At 39.0% G+C, this 14,993-nt stretch overlaps 2 protein-coding genes across 11 annotated transcripts; both read left to right on the forward strand.

Moving 5' to 3' along the window:
- Positions 1-1,361: 1,361 nt before the first annotated feature.
- On the forward strand, positions 1,362-5,807 carry LOC113032267 (C-X-C chemokine receptor type 3-like). Of its 2 annotated transcripts, XM_026185078.2 has the most exons (4): positions 1,363-1,626; positions 1,724-1,879; positions 2,512-2,946; positions 3,211-5,807. In XM_026185078.2, the coding sequence occupies exons 3-4, from the start codon at positions 2,515-2,517 to the stop codon at positions 3,958-3,960; spliced, it is 1,182 nt and encodes a 393-aa protein (XP_026040863.2). In that variant the 5' UTR covers positions 1,363-1,626; positions 1,724-1,879; positions 2,512-2,514; the 3' UTR covers positions 3,961-5,807. The 2 variants fall into 2 exon arrangements, with proteins under 2 accessions (XP_026040861.2, XP_026040863.2); XM_026185076.2 differs by lacking the exon at positions 1,724-1,879 and having other exon boundaries at positions 1,362-1,626.
- Positions 5,808-8,493: 2,686 nt separating this feature from the next.
- LOC113032269 (C-X-C chemokine receptor type 3-like) lies at positions 8,494-12,086 on the forward strand. 9 transcript variants are annotated; one of them, XM_080308026.1, is made up of 4 exons: positions 8,508-8,666; positions 9,566-9,652; positions 9,713-9,994; positions 10,325-12,086. In XM_080308026.1, exons 2-4 carry the CDS (start codon positions 9,575-9,577, stop codon positions 11,069-11,071), a joined length of 1,107 nt encoding a protein of 368 aa, XP_080164152.1. In that variant the 5' UTR covers positions 8,508-8,666; positions 9,566-9,574; the 3' UTR covers positions 11,072-12,086. The 9 variants fall into 9 exon arrangements, with proteins under 9 accessions (XP_026040867.2, XP_080164152.1, XP_026040864.2 ...); XM_026185080.2 differs by adding an exon at positions 8,829-9,025 and having other exon boundaries at positions 8,513-8,666; positions 9,566-9,994; XM_080308027.1 differs by having other exon boundaries at positions 8,543-8,560.
- The last annotated feature ends 2,907 nt before the right edge of the window (positions 12,087-14,993 follow it).

Raw genomic sequence — 14,993 nt, forward strand, 5'->3', positions numbered from 1 at the left:
ATGGGACAGGAGCATCAGGAAAGGCATTTAGAATTTTATTAAAATAAATAAACCAAACAAAACTGCCATATCAAATATGCAGATGCACTCGTCGTGATGACCCTTAAGGAAATAAGACAGTGTGTGAAAGTACCGTCTATATTATAGAAAATTTCACTGACACATACACTGTAAAATTTCATTAGTTCCCAGAACTTAAAAAACTATGCAAACTCGTTGCCTCAAAAAATTTGAGTAAAACTTACTTAAGATGACTAAGTTAGGGCAACTAATTGGTTTTGAGCAGTTTGGCGCTGAGACGGTGTGGGTATAATGATGGAAAGAGAAACCTTTTAGTCAAGAGTGACTCATGACTAAGCCACTGCAACACAGCTGCACGCTTACTTGAAGCATCCTGTCAAGTGAAACGAAGGATTAACTGTCAAGATAAAAAAAAAAAAAATCGTAACTGTCAAAAACAATACAATGATTGCTAAATGTGAAAACACAGACTTGGAGGTAACCATGCATGAATCAGCAAATAGGGGAATCTGTAACGTCTTTCTGCCTCACATAGTTCATGAAAGAAATGATTCAAACTCCAAAGAGCAGTTAATAGAAGAAGTAACAATCCAGAAAGGTTTAAAAAGACCTGGTTTATTCCGTTTAATAATCGTAATTTGTATGGAAAATATTTATTTTAAAAAAATCTGCATGTAGTTGCTGTTACGATATTGCTTCAGGGAGCAGACATGACAGTCTTTTAGGTTTTGCCATCACTTTTTATTATGCGCTCAACACCACCCTCCTGTGGCTTCCACATGAACTGCACCTTAAACAACAACTTCACGCATATCATGACAGTTGTCAGGTCTAAAATATCTGACTTAAAAGTGTTTTAAACTAAATAAAAATACTTTGAAGTACATCAAAAAGTTCCAGAGACATTATAATGACTACCTAATAATTCCTGAAATGAAATCTATAAGAGAAGTTCAAAGGACAAAGTCTGCAGACTTTTTAAGGGGTCCCTAACATGCTTTTTTTGTCGATGGCCATTATTTAAGGTTGAATTTAAATAATACTTCAAGATAAGTGCCCAAATAAATCAAATGATAACTGATTTATGATAATTACTTTATTAACAGATGTCTTTGAGCCAGTGTTTCCTTAGGACTTTTCTTATTTATGATTTCTTGTGTCTAGTTAGATCTCCCAACTGCCCACCCCATCTCACAATATCACAATATCAACAGCTCCCTCTAGTTCAGTAGCTCTTTATTCGATTATCTTTGTTTGCTGAAATCTAGTGGATCAAGCCAGGCATATAAACTAGTAACACGGAAGTGACGTTACGTGGTTTTTCGAAACAAACCACCTGTTTTTTCTTATTAAAGCCGGATGTCACAGAGGCTGAGCCAGTGTAACGCGTCTGTATAAGCGCTACTAAACCGCAGAGCCTCGTCTTTTTGAAAACGCATCTTTCTTTGAGATTTTTAGTCGTAGGCCTATCTGTTGCAGTTAAATTGTTATAATGCAATATTTTATCGTGAAAAACAACGAGGTGAGGCGTGATGAACCACAATATCCCAGTGGAATAGAAGTTAAGGTGTTTATAAGTCCTTTCTGTGCATGAGAGGCTTTAAGGTACGAGTCCGCATGTCTGCATGATTGTGAGTGAAGATTCTTTGCTGAGCTCAGCTTTTCTTATCGTCTCGTTTACCATGACCCTTGTTTTTTATAGATTGAGTACTCAGCACGTGCGAGTTTTCTGTATTACAGTTTTATGAGTCCTAAATTTTGAGCGCAAACGCAGCTTCTTAAGAGATTTCAGAGAAATAATGTATCTCTTCACCTGAAAAAGCTTCCCAAACTCTGCAGCTGAAGCTCTTTATGTGACGTAAGTGCATTTGTTTGCATAGATTAGCCCTCATGCAATATGAATATATTTTGACTTTTGTGAAGTGTTTTAACGTTACGCACATTTTCTTGCAGCAATTGAAGCTGCTGATAATTATCAGGCATGTCCCTTTCAGTTTCTTTTTGTATCAGCTTGCAAAAACTGTGTTGGCTGGCTTAACGTTCCTAATCTTTAACTCCTGACTGTCCATTTCAACATCACTTAATAACAAAGCTGCGAGACTTTCTTGTAGATTTTAAGTGTGTGTGTGTGTGTGTGTGTGTGTGTGTGTGTGTGTGTGTGTGTGTGTGTGTGTGACAGAGAGAGAGAGAGAAAGGGGGGGAGCGACAACTGAGTACTGTACATCACACAGAACGAGAGACAGAGGAATCTATTCTGACATACAGCTTTTGAGGCACTGCAGCGCTTTTATCTTCTCTCTGTGTTTTGACTTTTTGTTTTGGTTCAACAGAACACGAATATGAGTACAGATGGTCTGGATGTGAACAGTGGAATTGACTATGACCCTAACATTAACTATCACTATCAGATGAGCCTTTTGTGAAAAGAGGCAGTGAGGCAGTGTGGGTGGCACTGATGTATTTTCTTCTGTCCTGTTTATGTCTCCACAGTATATGGACATGGCACAGCTGCATGTGGAAACCGACGGAATCTTAAAGTCTGATGACTATTTGGAATATGGCCAGAACAACACCCGTGATTATGATTATGATTACGATGCAGCGAATACAGTGAATAACACTACAGTGTTTACAGTGTTTAACAGCACAGTGGATAATGTTCCTGTGGAAAGAGGCAGTGAGGCAGTGTGGGTCCCTGCTCTGTATGCTGTAGTGTTTTTTGTTGGAATCCTGGGAAATATTATTCTCCTGAGAGTTCTGGTTCAAAAAAGGAGACAGTGGAGCCTATCGGACACCTTTATTCTCCACCTGAGTTTTATGGACATCCTCCTCCTGTTGATGCTGCCCTTCTGGGCTGCACAGACAACTGAGCTTTGTGACTCGTTTTGGGGGATTTTCAGCCGGGTCTTTGGGGTCGTTTTCAAGGTAAGGACCAGATGTTATGTGAAACAGAGACTGAAAGTGAAAACAAGACATTTTCAGTGAAGCTGTGAGAAAGCTGAACAGAGTCATTGTACTCAACAGGATGACAGTGACACCCACTGAGTATTTAAAATTTATATGGAAGAGAACAAGCTTAGAACAGCAGTTTAGAGTAGGACAGATGTGAAAGGGAAGAAATGAAGTGTAATTTTTATAGATGTTAGAGGTTTGTGTCTTACGCTAAAAGTTCTCCCTGTCTTCTTCTAGCTCAACTACTATTGTGGGATCTTTCTGCTGGTTTGCATCAGTCTTCAAAACTACCTCTCTGCCATCCATGGCATCCAGTTATATTCCCACGGGAGGCACTGGTTAGTTCATATCAGCTGCCTGTCAGTCTGGCTTATCTCTGTCCTCCTCACTGCACCTGACTGGATTTTCCTGGTGGGTAAAAATAATTACACAGAAGTTAATACTTGTGTTAATATCTACCCTCAATCTGGAACTGACTGGCAGTTGTGGTCACGCCTGCTCCACCACATATTTGGCTTGGTGCTACCTGGACTCATGTTGATGATCTTTTGCTCACATATGCTACGGCGGCAGTGCAGCTGTAATGGCCTCCCAATCCCGAGAAATGTCACCGTCATCCTGTCTCTGGTGGTCGTATTCTGTCTGTGTTGGATGCCGTACAACTTCATACTTGTTTTGGACACTCTCCAGAACAGACTTCGGGATCCTCCTAATGATTCACAGGAAGGTTCTGAAAGTTCACTAAAAACCCTTCTCATGGTCACCTCTGCGTTAGGCTGCCTTCACGCCAGCCTGAGGCCTCTGCTGTATCTCGGCCTGTGTGGAAACTTCAGGCAACACTTACTGGCCATGCTGAGATGTAGTAAAACTGAACCAAAAGGCTCACTCTGGGATCTTGGTGTAGGCCAGAGACAGCAGCCTGATCACGGTCAGGATCAACAGGAAGAGCTGGAACGGATGATGGCTGTAGAGAATCTGTTAGCTTAGTGAAGATGAACAGATTTTGACTCAGATGTAAGTAGAACAACTTTACACTCCTGAGAGGAAGTGAATTCAGTTTCATGTCATGAGTTCAAGGGCTGGAGGATGTTATTCTGTGTAACTGACAAACAGATGTTTATATATAAAAATGACTCTCACATTCCATGCATGCATCATAGTGACATATGCTCACCCAAAAGGGTTAAAAGTAGATATCTGTAAGTATCTGTATGATGAAGACGACGAGCTGAAACAGATGATGGGTGTAGAGAACCAGTCAGTTTAGGGAAGATGAACAGAGAAACATACTCTTTCGTGAGAAAGCTCAGATGTGATCATGATGATGTTACTGTCATGGTACTGGTTCATTGACCCACAGCTTTGAGTTTATTTAGGTCCATGACGTATTTTGTAGAATGTGTTTTTGCAGTGTTTGGTCTTGTTCTTTCTTTATAGAGTTATTGCTATTCTTATGTTCAGTTTGAAGCCCTGATGTCTATTGATTTTTTTTTTTTTTCCTTTCGGGTCCTGTTTGCCTTGGTATTGCCTCTGCGTGTCCTCCTCAGTATCTCCTGCGTCATTTTGCCACCCAGTGGAGTCTGTCTTGTCTTGTTTATTTGCCCGTTTCCACAGGCATGTGGGCATCTGTGTGTGTGTCTGGTTTCCCTCACCCTCTCTGTCCCTCACTCTCTCACCCTCGTTCTGTGTCTCCCTAGTCGTGTCTCTGAGTTTCGTCTCCCTTTGCTTACATGTTCTTGCCTGGGTCTCTATGTCAGTATCACTTGTTGTATTATTTTGACAGTACCATATCTCATGTGTGTTATGTTCAGTTTGGCTTCCCTTGTTTTGTCAGATTTGTTCCTGATGTCTTTCCACCTGTTGTCCATCCTCTCCTAATCTGGTGTATTTAAGTCCTCAGATTGTTTCTGTTTGTTGTCCGTCTTTGTGTTGGTCCTCCTGTCATGGAGCCTGAGGGGCAGCACTGATAGTCGCCAGTATTTTTACATCTTCATTTCACTGTTGTAGCATGAGTACTGGGAATGTCCAGACAGGAGACCGGATGACAACAGCATGTAGTGTTGTTTGTTTTTGTTGGCAGATTTTAATCCTGCTCTAAATGTGTCTTATGCTTAAAACTGATTCACAAATATTTTAAAAAGAATTATAGTGGAATAGTCTTTAACCTGACTAGCAATAAAATAAGTTTGCATTTAAAATGTTTACTTTTCTTTTGTTTACAAAGCAGATTTTTGCTCAAAATGTGTGCTTATGTCTAAAACATTTTTTCTAATTTTGCACATATTACAGTGCACATTTCTAAGATTTTATATTTTTTTTAAAGTGTTAAGTCTTTTGTTTGTTTGGGGTTTTGTTTGTTTGTTTGTTTGTTTGTTTGTTTGTTTGTTTGTTTGTTTGTTTTGTTTTTTACAGCTCAGCAAATTAAGATTCAGAAACTCACTATCATACAACCAAAACACCTTTTAGATCAATAATGGCATTTTCAAATTACATGCATCATTATTATTATTATTATTATGTCACTTAAAGTAAGTGGAAACGCTGTTATGTGCTTTGTGTTTTACAACCCTACATTCTTGTTTAAGATAACCTCAGAGAAGCTATAAGTCAGGGAAGGTAGCTGTCGTAGCTGTGTTTGCACGCTGCAAAGTGGCTCTACTTTTAGCATCACACCTGCCACCATTTCCTTCAGAATGCACTGTCAAGATTCTTTCTGTGTCTCTAATATATCTCTTATATCTTCTGCAGATATGCTTTGATGTTAATTATTTTCTATATACCAAAATGTATCAAATAATAATAATTGTGAAATAAAAGGAAAAGGATACATAATGTTCAATGTGTAATGTGTATTTCTTTTCAGGGTCCACAACCAGCCTGATAAAACTGTGTTCTTTTAGCTGGAAACAAAGTAAAGCTCTTTGTTTTTCTTGGTGAATTTTTTATTTTAGAAAATTGCATGCGTGCAAAAGAGCCCCAGGTTGGTACTGTCCCATGCCTAGACACGATGGGACAAGTGCATCAGGGTATTTGGCATTTAAACAAAACAAACAAGTTTAAAAACAAAAACAAAAAACAGCCATATCAAATACGCAGATACACTTGCTGTTATGGCCCTTTAGGAAATAAGAGTGTGGGAAAATACCATATATAGTGTAAAAAAAACTCCCTGACACAAAGTTTGGAGCTGAGATGTTCTGGGTATGATGATGGAAAGAGAAACCTCAGAAGAGGTTGTTATTTTTTTTAAATCTTCTGTACCTTGTAGCTGACATCAGGTCTGGCTTGATTACAGAATTATGTCATTTTCTTACACCTCAAATTATTTTTGAGGGGATTTCCTTACTCTTTTACTTAGAATGGTGAAAGTGTAGTCATACAAACGAGGTGGAGGAGGGTCAAACATTACAGTAAGAAAGTAAAGGCTCAGACGAGGACGTACCAGCTTTTGAGCCTGAAAAGAGGGAACACGATGGCCTCCAAAGTCCATTGTGGGTAAGAAGTGGTGTACAAGCTAGGGCTCTGAAGTTGTGAAATTTGGTTTCTCAACTGGTATATACGCACTGACCTGTGCAGGGAGTCAATCCGGTTTAAGTGTTGTTGAAAGTTAACTGACAAAGACGGGAGGCTCACAATTCAAAGCATTTTTATCATATATCCTATTAATCAAAAAGGATAAAGAAAGCGTGCCTGCGTATGCGTGCATGTGAGCCGTACAATTAATACTTGTTATTATGGATGGTATGGGTGGCAGCACATTGTTCATGCTAAGGCACCTTAAAAGCTTATATGTCTTCCTCTGAGCTTTCACCTTCCTGTTCTGTCTTGCCTTCCTCTACCTCATGACAGCAGTGAGTCTGACTTCCCTTCCACACTTTCAAGTAAAATCTGCTTCACCCTGCCCTCTGCTTTCTGAAGTGAGGACATATAGGTTGGAAATGGTGGTACATTTCTGAAATCCTACACATAACCACTAAGAGTTTCAAATTGAAACAATTTGAGTTTTGGCAATAGAATCATAATATCAGCAAAACAAGGTATCTGTTTCCCATCTGGACATAAAATGTGCATGCTGCAATTCCCATCCTTTTGAAAAGAAAGTCTATGTAGTCTGTTAGCTCAACCCCCACAAATGTGTTGTTAATTGAAAGCCCTAGATATCACATTGACAGTGCAGCAGGACTCATAAATCATATAAATGTCCCCAACAGAGGACAAAAATTAAATTCTGGGTTTCAGAGGATAATAAATGTGAGCATAATTTATTCTCAGAAGCCACTATAAAGTTAAGAAGACAAAGGACCACACATTGAACAACTGAGATGAAACACACTGAGTGCTGCATTGAGTTAAACTTAATATTTACAGTTAAGCTGGGATTCCTGTTTAGGACCTTTCTTTTAGAAAAAAAAACAGACCTTTGTGTCAAAATAGCAAAGTCAGATATAAATCCTGTAAAGACCATGATACTACATACGTACTTACATGTATGGAACGCCACATGCACATCATCACGCATCGTTTGATTGCAATGGAGCGCCCTCTGCTGGATTTGGGTTAAACGGCAGACATCTAAACTTTTTGTTTTTAACCTTACACGTTGTATAAGTACGGAAGAGGATTAGGGCCACTGGGGGGGAAAAAGAATTCTGACTTTAATCTCAGAATTCTGAGATTAAAGTCAGAATTCTGAGATTCTTCATATAAAAAAAGAATTCTGACTTTAATCTCAGAATTCTGACGAGATTAAAGTCAGAGTTCTTTTTTTCCCCCAGTGGCCCTAATCCTCTTCCGTATATAAGCATGTTTACACATTGACTTATTTCCTATTTTTCCAGAAAAAAAATTAAAAACGAAGGACGGCTTGAAACTTTTTCAAAGTATTGCATGTTATAAATATTCTGACACCTGCACCAACAAACAACAGCTGCATTCGTCTTGGCCACAGACTGCGGTAAACGACTTTTGAGCAGGTCATGTTAAAAATCAGTTTAATTAAAATAACTAATATGAAACTTACATTAGTGTCTCTTTCACAATTAAAGTTAGATTGGCATCATTTTGATATTTAGCTCTCTACTTCATTCTAATTATCTGCTACACTCTTAGGTTTGTTTAAATAGCAACATCATCACTTTATGAGTGGAGTTAGGTAACTCCAGCCGGCCAACCCATCTCACAATCTCAACAGCTCCCTCTAGTTTAGCAGCTATTTATGCGACGCTTTGTCTGTTTTGTTTCCTTCTTTTCAGAAGTCCGAATCAAGCCAGACGTCTAAAGGCGAGACACGGAAGTGAGTTGGGGGCCACCTTCAAAACAAACCACCTGTTTTTCCACATTAAACACGGAGGTCACAGAGAATTAGCCAGTGTCTCCACTGGAAGGTGTCTGTCTGAGCGCCGCAAAACCACAGAGCCTAGTCTTTTTCTTAAATTCTCTTTCTTTTGGATTTTCAGTCGTATCCGCTGTAGTGTAATTATTATGCAGTATTTTATTTTGAAAAATAAAATATTGTATTTTCGTGTATTGTATTATTTGACTGAAGTGGCAATTTGCGAGCGAGGTGACGTGTGATGAACCAAAACAAGTCAGTGGAGTAAAAATTAAAATGTTTATAATTCCTTTATGTGCGTGACACGTTTAAAGGTAGCAGTTTGTGTGCGGGGCGTGTCTCCGATAAGCGAACTACTGTGGTGAGCTCAGCTTTTTTTTTCACCTTCTAAGTTACGTCTGCTCGCCGGAGCGCTTATGTTTGTGGATCTACTTTCAGCGTATTGTTCTGTAATTACAGTTTCATGGTTCTATAATTTAACTGTGTTTGGTAGCTGTAAAGAACGCTATCGCGCCTTTTTCAGTTGTACTTGACAGGCGTCGGACAGCTGCGGGAGTTCGTCTGTGCTCCCTCCAAAAACACCCGACCGGTAGTCACCCTATAAAACCGAGTGACCCGAGGTTGAAGCGGTAGGCTATGTGCGGGTCCTGTTTTTAGTAACATCGACCTACAGCGCGCAGAAAGCTGCTCAAACTCTACAGCCGAAGCTCTTTATGTGAAGTACGTACATTTATTTGCATATATCAGCCCTCCTACAATATGTATTTTAACATATGAACATTTTACTGGCAGCCATGAAAGTTACTGATAATTCTGTCTACTTTCTGTTTGCAATAACTGTGTGCGCAAACTTAGCGTTCCCTATCCTTAACTCTTGACTCTTCTGGTTTTGTAGAAGCTTTATTTTAACAACGGTAAAAAGCAAAGCTGGGAGGCAGTTTTATAGATTAAAATGTGTGTGTGTGTGTGTGTGTGTGTGTGTGTGTGTGTGTGTGTGTGTGTGTGTGTGTGTGTGTGTGAGTGACTAAGGAGAACTGTACTTTCCGTTTGTCAGCCCCACAATTGCTACATCACAACATGTGAGTTGTTGTATGTTTGTGCATTTACTATAAGCTGGGTTTACCAACGGGAAATTTCAGGGAACTAACATGACTTTTACCCAGAGAGAAAGAAAGAGAGGAATCTATTCTGACATAGAGCTTCTGAGGCACTGCAGCATTTTTGTCTGGTCTCAGTGTTTCAACATTTTTGTCTTCACAGTTCACGAACATGGGTGATCTAGATGTGGATCTCGATGGAATATTTAAAGAGAATGACACATTTCCTGAGGAGGACTATGAGTATGAGTATCCAGATGATCTGGATGTGTACAGTGGAATTGACTATGACCCTAACATCACCTATGACTATCCAGGGGATGAGTCTTTTGTGAAAAGAGGCAGTGAGGCAGTGTGGGTCCCTGCTCTGTACTCCATAGTGTTTGTTGTTGGAATCCTGGGAAATATTATTCTCCTGACAGTTCTGGTTCAAAAGAGGAGACTGTGGAGCATATCGGACACCTTTATTCTCCACCTGAGTATCGCGGACATCCTCCTCCTGTTAATGCTGCCCTTCTGGGCTGCACAGACAAGTCAGCCTTGTGACTGGTCCTTGGGCATTTTCAGCCAGATCTTTGGAGTCGTTTTCAAGGTAAGGACTAGATGTTGTATGGATCAGATAGAGACTGAAAATAAAAGCAAGACATTTTCAGTGAAGCTGTGAGAAAGTTTTTTTTGTTTTGCTGTACTCCATCATTTTTCTGCTGAATTTAGTTTCTTGGCAGAACGTGCAGAACAGAGTCATTGTACTCAACAGGATGACAGTGACATCCACTGAGTATTTAACATTTTTAAGGAAGAGAACAAGCTTAGAACAGCAGTTTAGAGTAGGACAGATGTGAAAGGGAAGAAATGAAGTGTAATTTTTATAGAAGTTAGAGGTTTGTGTCTTACACTAAAAGTTCTCCCTGTCTTCTTCTAGCTCAACTACTACTGTGGAATCTTTCTGCTGTTTTGCATCAGTCTTCAAAACTACCTCTCTGCCATCCATGGCATCCAGTTGTATTCCCACGAGAAGCCCTTCTTTGTTCACATCAGCTGCCTGTCAGTCTGGCTTATCTCTGTCATCCTCACCGTACCTGACTGGATTTCCCCAGGGACTAAAAAGGACTCCACAGAAGAGAAAACATGTGTTCACATCTACCCTCAATCTGGAACTGACTGGCAGTTGTGGTCACGCCTGTTCCACCACATATTTGGCTTGGTGCTACCTGCATTCATGCTGATGATCTTCTCACATATGCTATGGCGGCAGTGCAGCTCTAATGGGGCCCGAAGGCAGAGAAATGTCACCGTCATCCTGCCTCTGGTGGTCGTATTCTGTGTGTGTTGGATGCCGTACAACTTCATATTTTTTTTGGACACTGTCCAGAACAGACTTCAGAAACATCCTGATGATTTACATAAAAGCTCTGAAGGTTCACTAAAAATACTTCTTATGGGCACCTCTGCGTTAGGCTGCCTTCACGCCAGCCTGAGGCCTCTGCTGTATCTCGGCCTGTGTGGAAACTTCAGGCAACACTTACTGGCCATGCTGAGATGTAGTAAAACTGAACCAAAAGACTCACTCTGGGATCTTGGTGTAGGCCAGAGACAGCAGCCTGATCACGGTCAGGATCAACAGCAAGAGCTGAAACAGATGACGGATGCAGAGAATCCGTTAGCTTAGTGAAGATGAACATACTCTCTTGCGACTCAAGTGTGAGATGAGCAACTTTACACTCCTGAGACGAAGTGAATTCAGTTTCATGTCATGAGTTGATGGGGTGGAGGACTTGTTTCTGCGTAACTGACAAGCAGATTTTTATATATAAAAATGACTCTCACATTCCACACATGCATCATGGTGACATATGCTCACCCAAAAGGGTTAAAACGGATGTCTGTATTTTATTTTTGAATTATTTAAAATAAAGGTATTTAGTTTTTTATGATTAGTAAAACATTTGTGTTGCCAATTAACAGTTTTCAACACAGTTTTCGTAAAGCTAATATCATAATCTTTGAAATTCAGTGTAATGCAAGTATTTACCTTTGGCAGTGTTATTGACATCGTATGTTAAACAGTCCCAAACAGTTTATAACTTTAACACCATTAAAACAATTCAGTGTTTAAGCTTTCTCTCTTGTGCTCTCTTTGACTTGTCTTGAAGCAGTAAATCCCGAGATTGCGTAATGACATGTCAGCGTGTGATTGCTTTGCAGTTAAGGGATTTTCCCTCAGGCCAGTTTACTTAACTTTAAAAATCATTGTTTCTGGGAATGTACAAATGTGACACAGGAAGAAAAGAAAAAAGTGGTGATGTCATCAGTCAGGTGACAGAGCGCGGTGGAGGAGGGGTGCTGCACCCTTTTCGTAGCTTTCTATTTACAGTCATCTGAAGACGTGTCTGTGTTTAGTAGGAAGAACTGTGTGAGGCTTTGTGAACAGAGCCAGCTGACAGAAAACCAGCAGACCAGTATGTGGGAGAAGAACGCACGTTAGAGAAGATAAAAACTTATTGTGATGATAATAGTCTGTGTTGTGCTGCACACACACACAAAAGCCTGTGGTTTTATGCTTTCACACTGCTCAGCACGTCGTGACCTGCCATGCTTGCCTGGTTTCAAATCCTAACAATCTTGAGAAATGTAACTATGTTCAGAAATAAATGTACTTTCGGTACTGAGTGTTCTTCTGAAAACTCGCTGTGCAGTAATTTCACACTTGAAAATATTCAGTTTCCTCGTTTCGACGCACTCCTTCCTCTGTTTAGTGTTTTGTGACTCCAGAGAGTCTGTAAGAGCGCATGATGCAATAAAAGAAATGGTGGCTGTCGAAAGCAGCAGAAACATTCTTCGTGTTTAAGATGTGGTTTACAGTTTTCAGCTGCACCTCAAGCATTTCCTGCTTCAGCTTATCTGGCAACTAAGATAGAGAAAACCAGCTAATCAGGTCTTTTGTTTAATGAGTAACAAATCTGGTATGAGCAAAGAGAAAGTCTTTGTATACAACTTGATCAAATGTAAGCACATTTAGCAAAAATACTAAATGATTAACACAAATCCAGGGCTAGTTGACCCTGTTTGGCTGTGTTTGCAGACAGTGTCTTTAATCCACCTTACTCTCTGTTGCTTTACTGAAATGTTTATAGTGTAGACATCCTGACTGTGGTTGGGATGATCTAAGCACTGCTGTCATCAGCCTGCTATTGTCAGATATTTGCCTTTCACGTAATTATGAAAACAAAAGCAGTCGTGTCATTGTCCACATGTTTTTCTGAATGTCGATCATGTGGATGTCATTTGTTTTGGAGAAGTGAGTCACATGTCTGCTTTTTTATCTTTGCAGGCTCCTCTCCTGCACTGAACTCTATACTGTAAACATTAAATATTGGGAGTCGTTATAATAAGTAGAGTTATGGTATGTTGTAAACAGGAAAGTTCCCTTCAGCTCAATAAGATTGTAGAGCAGCATCTATACTGACAACCAATAAACTAACCAAAACAATAACTTACTCATTTTTTTTGTTCTTTTAAAAAATGTTTTTTACACGTTTATTTTGTCAGCAATTGTAACAGTTATTTCTCTGGTTTTACTTTTTATTTATTTAGCAACAAAATTGTTATTACCACAAATATAAACTCTGGGAAATAAAATTCCTCAAAAAAGAGCCAAAAGCTTTTACTGAGGAGTAGAATTTTTGATTTAACTACCTATAAACTCACCAACAAACATGTTCACTCATTTAAGTGTTCATTTTACATTTTTATTTTACTTTTGCTTTTAAGTTTTGTTAAAAATGTGTGTTTTATGTCTAAAATTGCTTTTTAGAAACATGTTCTAACACACCTCAGATTTTGAATTTTCCAAACTGTTAAGTATTTTTTATACAGCTCAGAAAAACAGTTTGTTTAACATAAAAACATTAAAATAATAGAACGTTGTATAACAGTAAGAGTAATGGTGGCCTTCATTATGGTTTTAAAATCACCAGCGATAGACAACATTTCCAAACTGCATGCATTATAGGCCACAGAAATTATGCAATCCCACACACAAAAAAAGCTGAAGTAATTCTGGGAAGTAATTATAGACCTATGCATACATTAATTATACTTGTATAGGAGAGCCACAGAGAGTCAAGTCAGCAAAAGTAGCAGTGTCAATGCCTGTAATTTAAGCCTCACACCTCATCTTTCTTGCGGTGTGGACTGGAAAGAATCTCTCTGCATGTCTAATATATCTCTTTAAATCCACTACAGATTTGCTTTCTTATTAATTAATTCCATATATTTCAAAATGTAGTAAATATCCATATTGTTTACAGTAATTTTGTTGGTTGGTTTTAAAATGCCATTTTGAAGTAATGTAAATAAAGTGTGTGTAGTAAATTTGAATTTTGAAAGATGTGGTGCCTGAATGTTCATTGGGTTGACTTTTGCTTAGCAAAGTCAGATATAAATCCTGTAAAGACCATGATACTACATATGTACTTACATGTATGGAACGCCACATGCACATCATCACGCATCGTTTGATTGCAATGGAGCGCCCTCTGCTGGATTTGGGTTAAACGGCAGACATCTAAACTTTTTGTTTTTAACCTTACACGTTGTATAAGTACGGAAGAGGATTAGGGCCACTGGGGGGGAAAAAGAATTCTGACTTTAATCTCAGAATTCTGACTTTTTTCTCAGAATTCTGACTTTAATCTCAGAATTCTGACTTTAATCTCAGAATTCTGAGATTAAAGTCAGAATTCTGAGATTCTTCATATAAAAAAAGAATTCTGACTTTAATCTCAGAATTCTGACGAGATTAAAGTCAGAGTTCTTTTTTTCCCCCAGTGGCCCTAATCCTCTTCCGTATATAAGCATGTTTACACATTGACTTATTTCCTATTTTTCCAGAAAAAAAATTAAAAACGAAGGACGGCTTGAAACTTTTTCAAAGTATTGCATGTTATAAATATTCTGACACCTGCACCAACAAACAACAGCTGCATTCGTCTTGGCCACAGACTGCGGTAAACGACTTTTGAGCAGGTCATGTTAAAAATCAGTTTAATTAAAATAACTAATATGAAACTTACATTAGTGTCTCTTTCACAATTAAAGTTAGATTGGCATCATTTTGATATTTAGCTCTCTACTTCATTCTAATTATCTGCTACACTCTTAGGTTTGTTTAAATAGCAACATCATCACTTTATGAGTGGAGTTAGGTAACTCCAGCCGGCCAACCCATCTCACAATCTCAACAGCTCCCTCTAGTTTAGCAGCTATTTATGCGATGCTTTGTCTGTTTTGTTTCCTTCTTTTCAGAAGCCTGAATCAAGCCAGACGTCTAAAGGCGAGACACGGAAGTGAGTTGGGGGCCACCTTCAAAACAAACCACCTGTTTTTCCACATTAAACACGGAGGTCACAGAGAATTAGCCAGTGTCTCCACTGGAAGGTGTCTGTCTGAGCGCCGCAAAACCACAGAGCCTAGTCTTTTTCTTAAATTCTCTTTCTTTTGGATTTTCAGTCGTATCCGCTGTAGTGTAATTATTATGCAGTATTTTATTTTGAAAAATAAAATATTGTATTTTCGTGTATTGTATTATT

Source organism: Astatotilapia calliptera, chromosome 11 (genome assembly GCF_964374335.1).
Source record: "Astatotilapia calliptera chromosome 11, fAstCal68.1, whole genome shotgun sequence".
NCBI classification, from domain to species: domain Eukaryota; kingdom Metazoa; phylum Chordata; class Actinopteri; order Cichliformes; family Cichlidae; genus Astatotilapia; species Astatotilapia calliptera.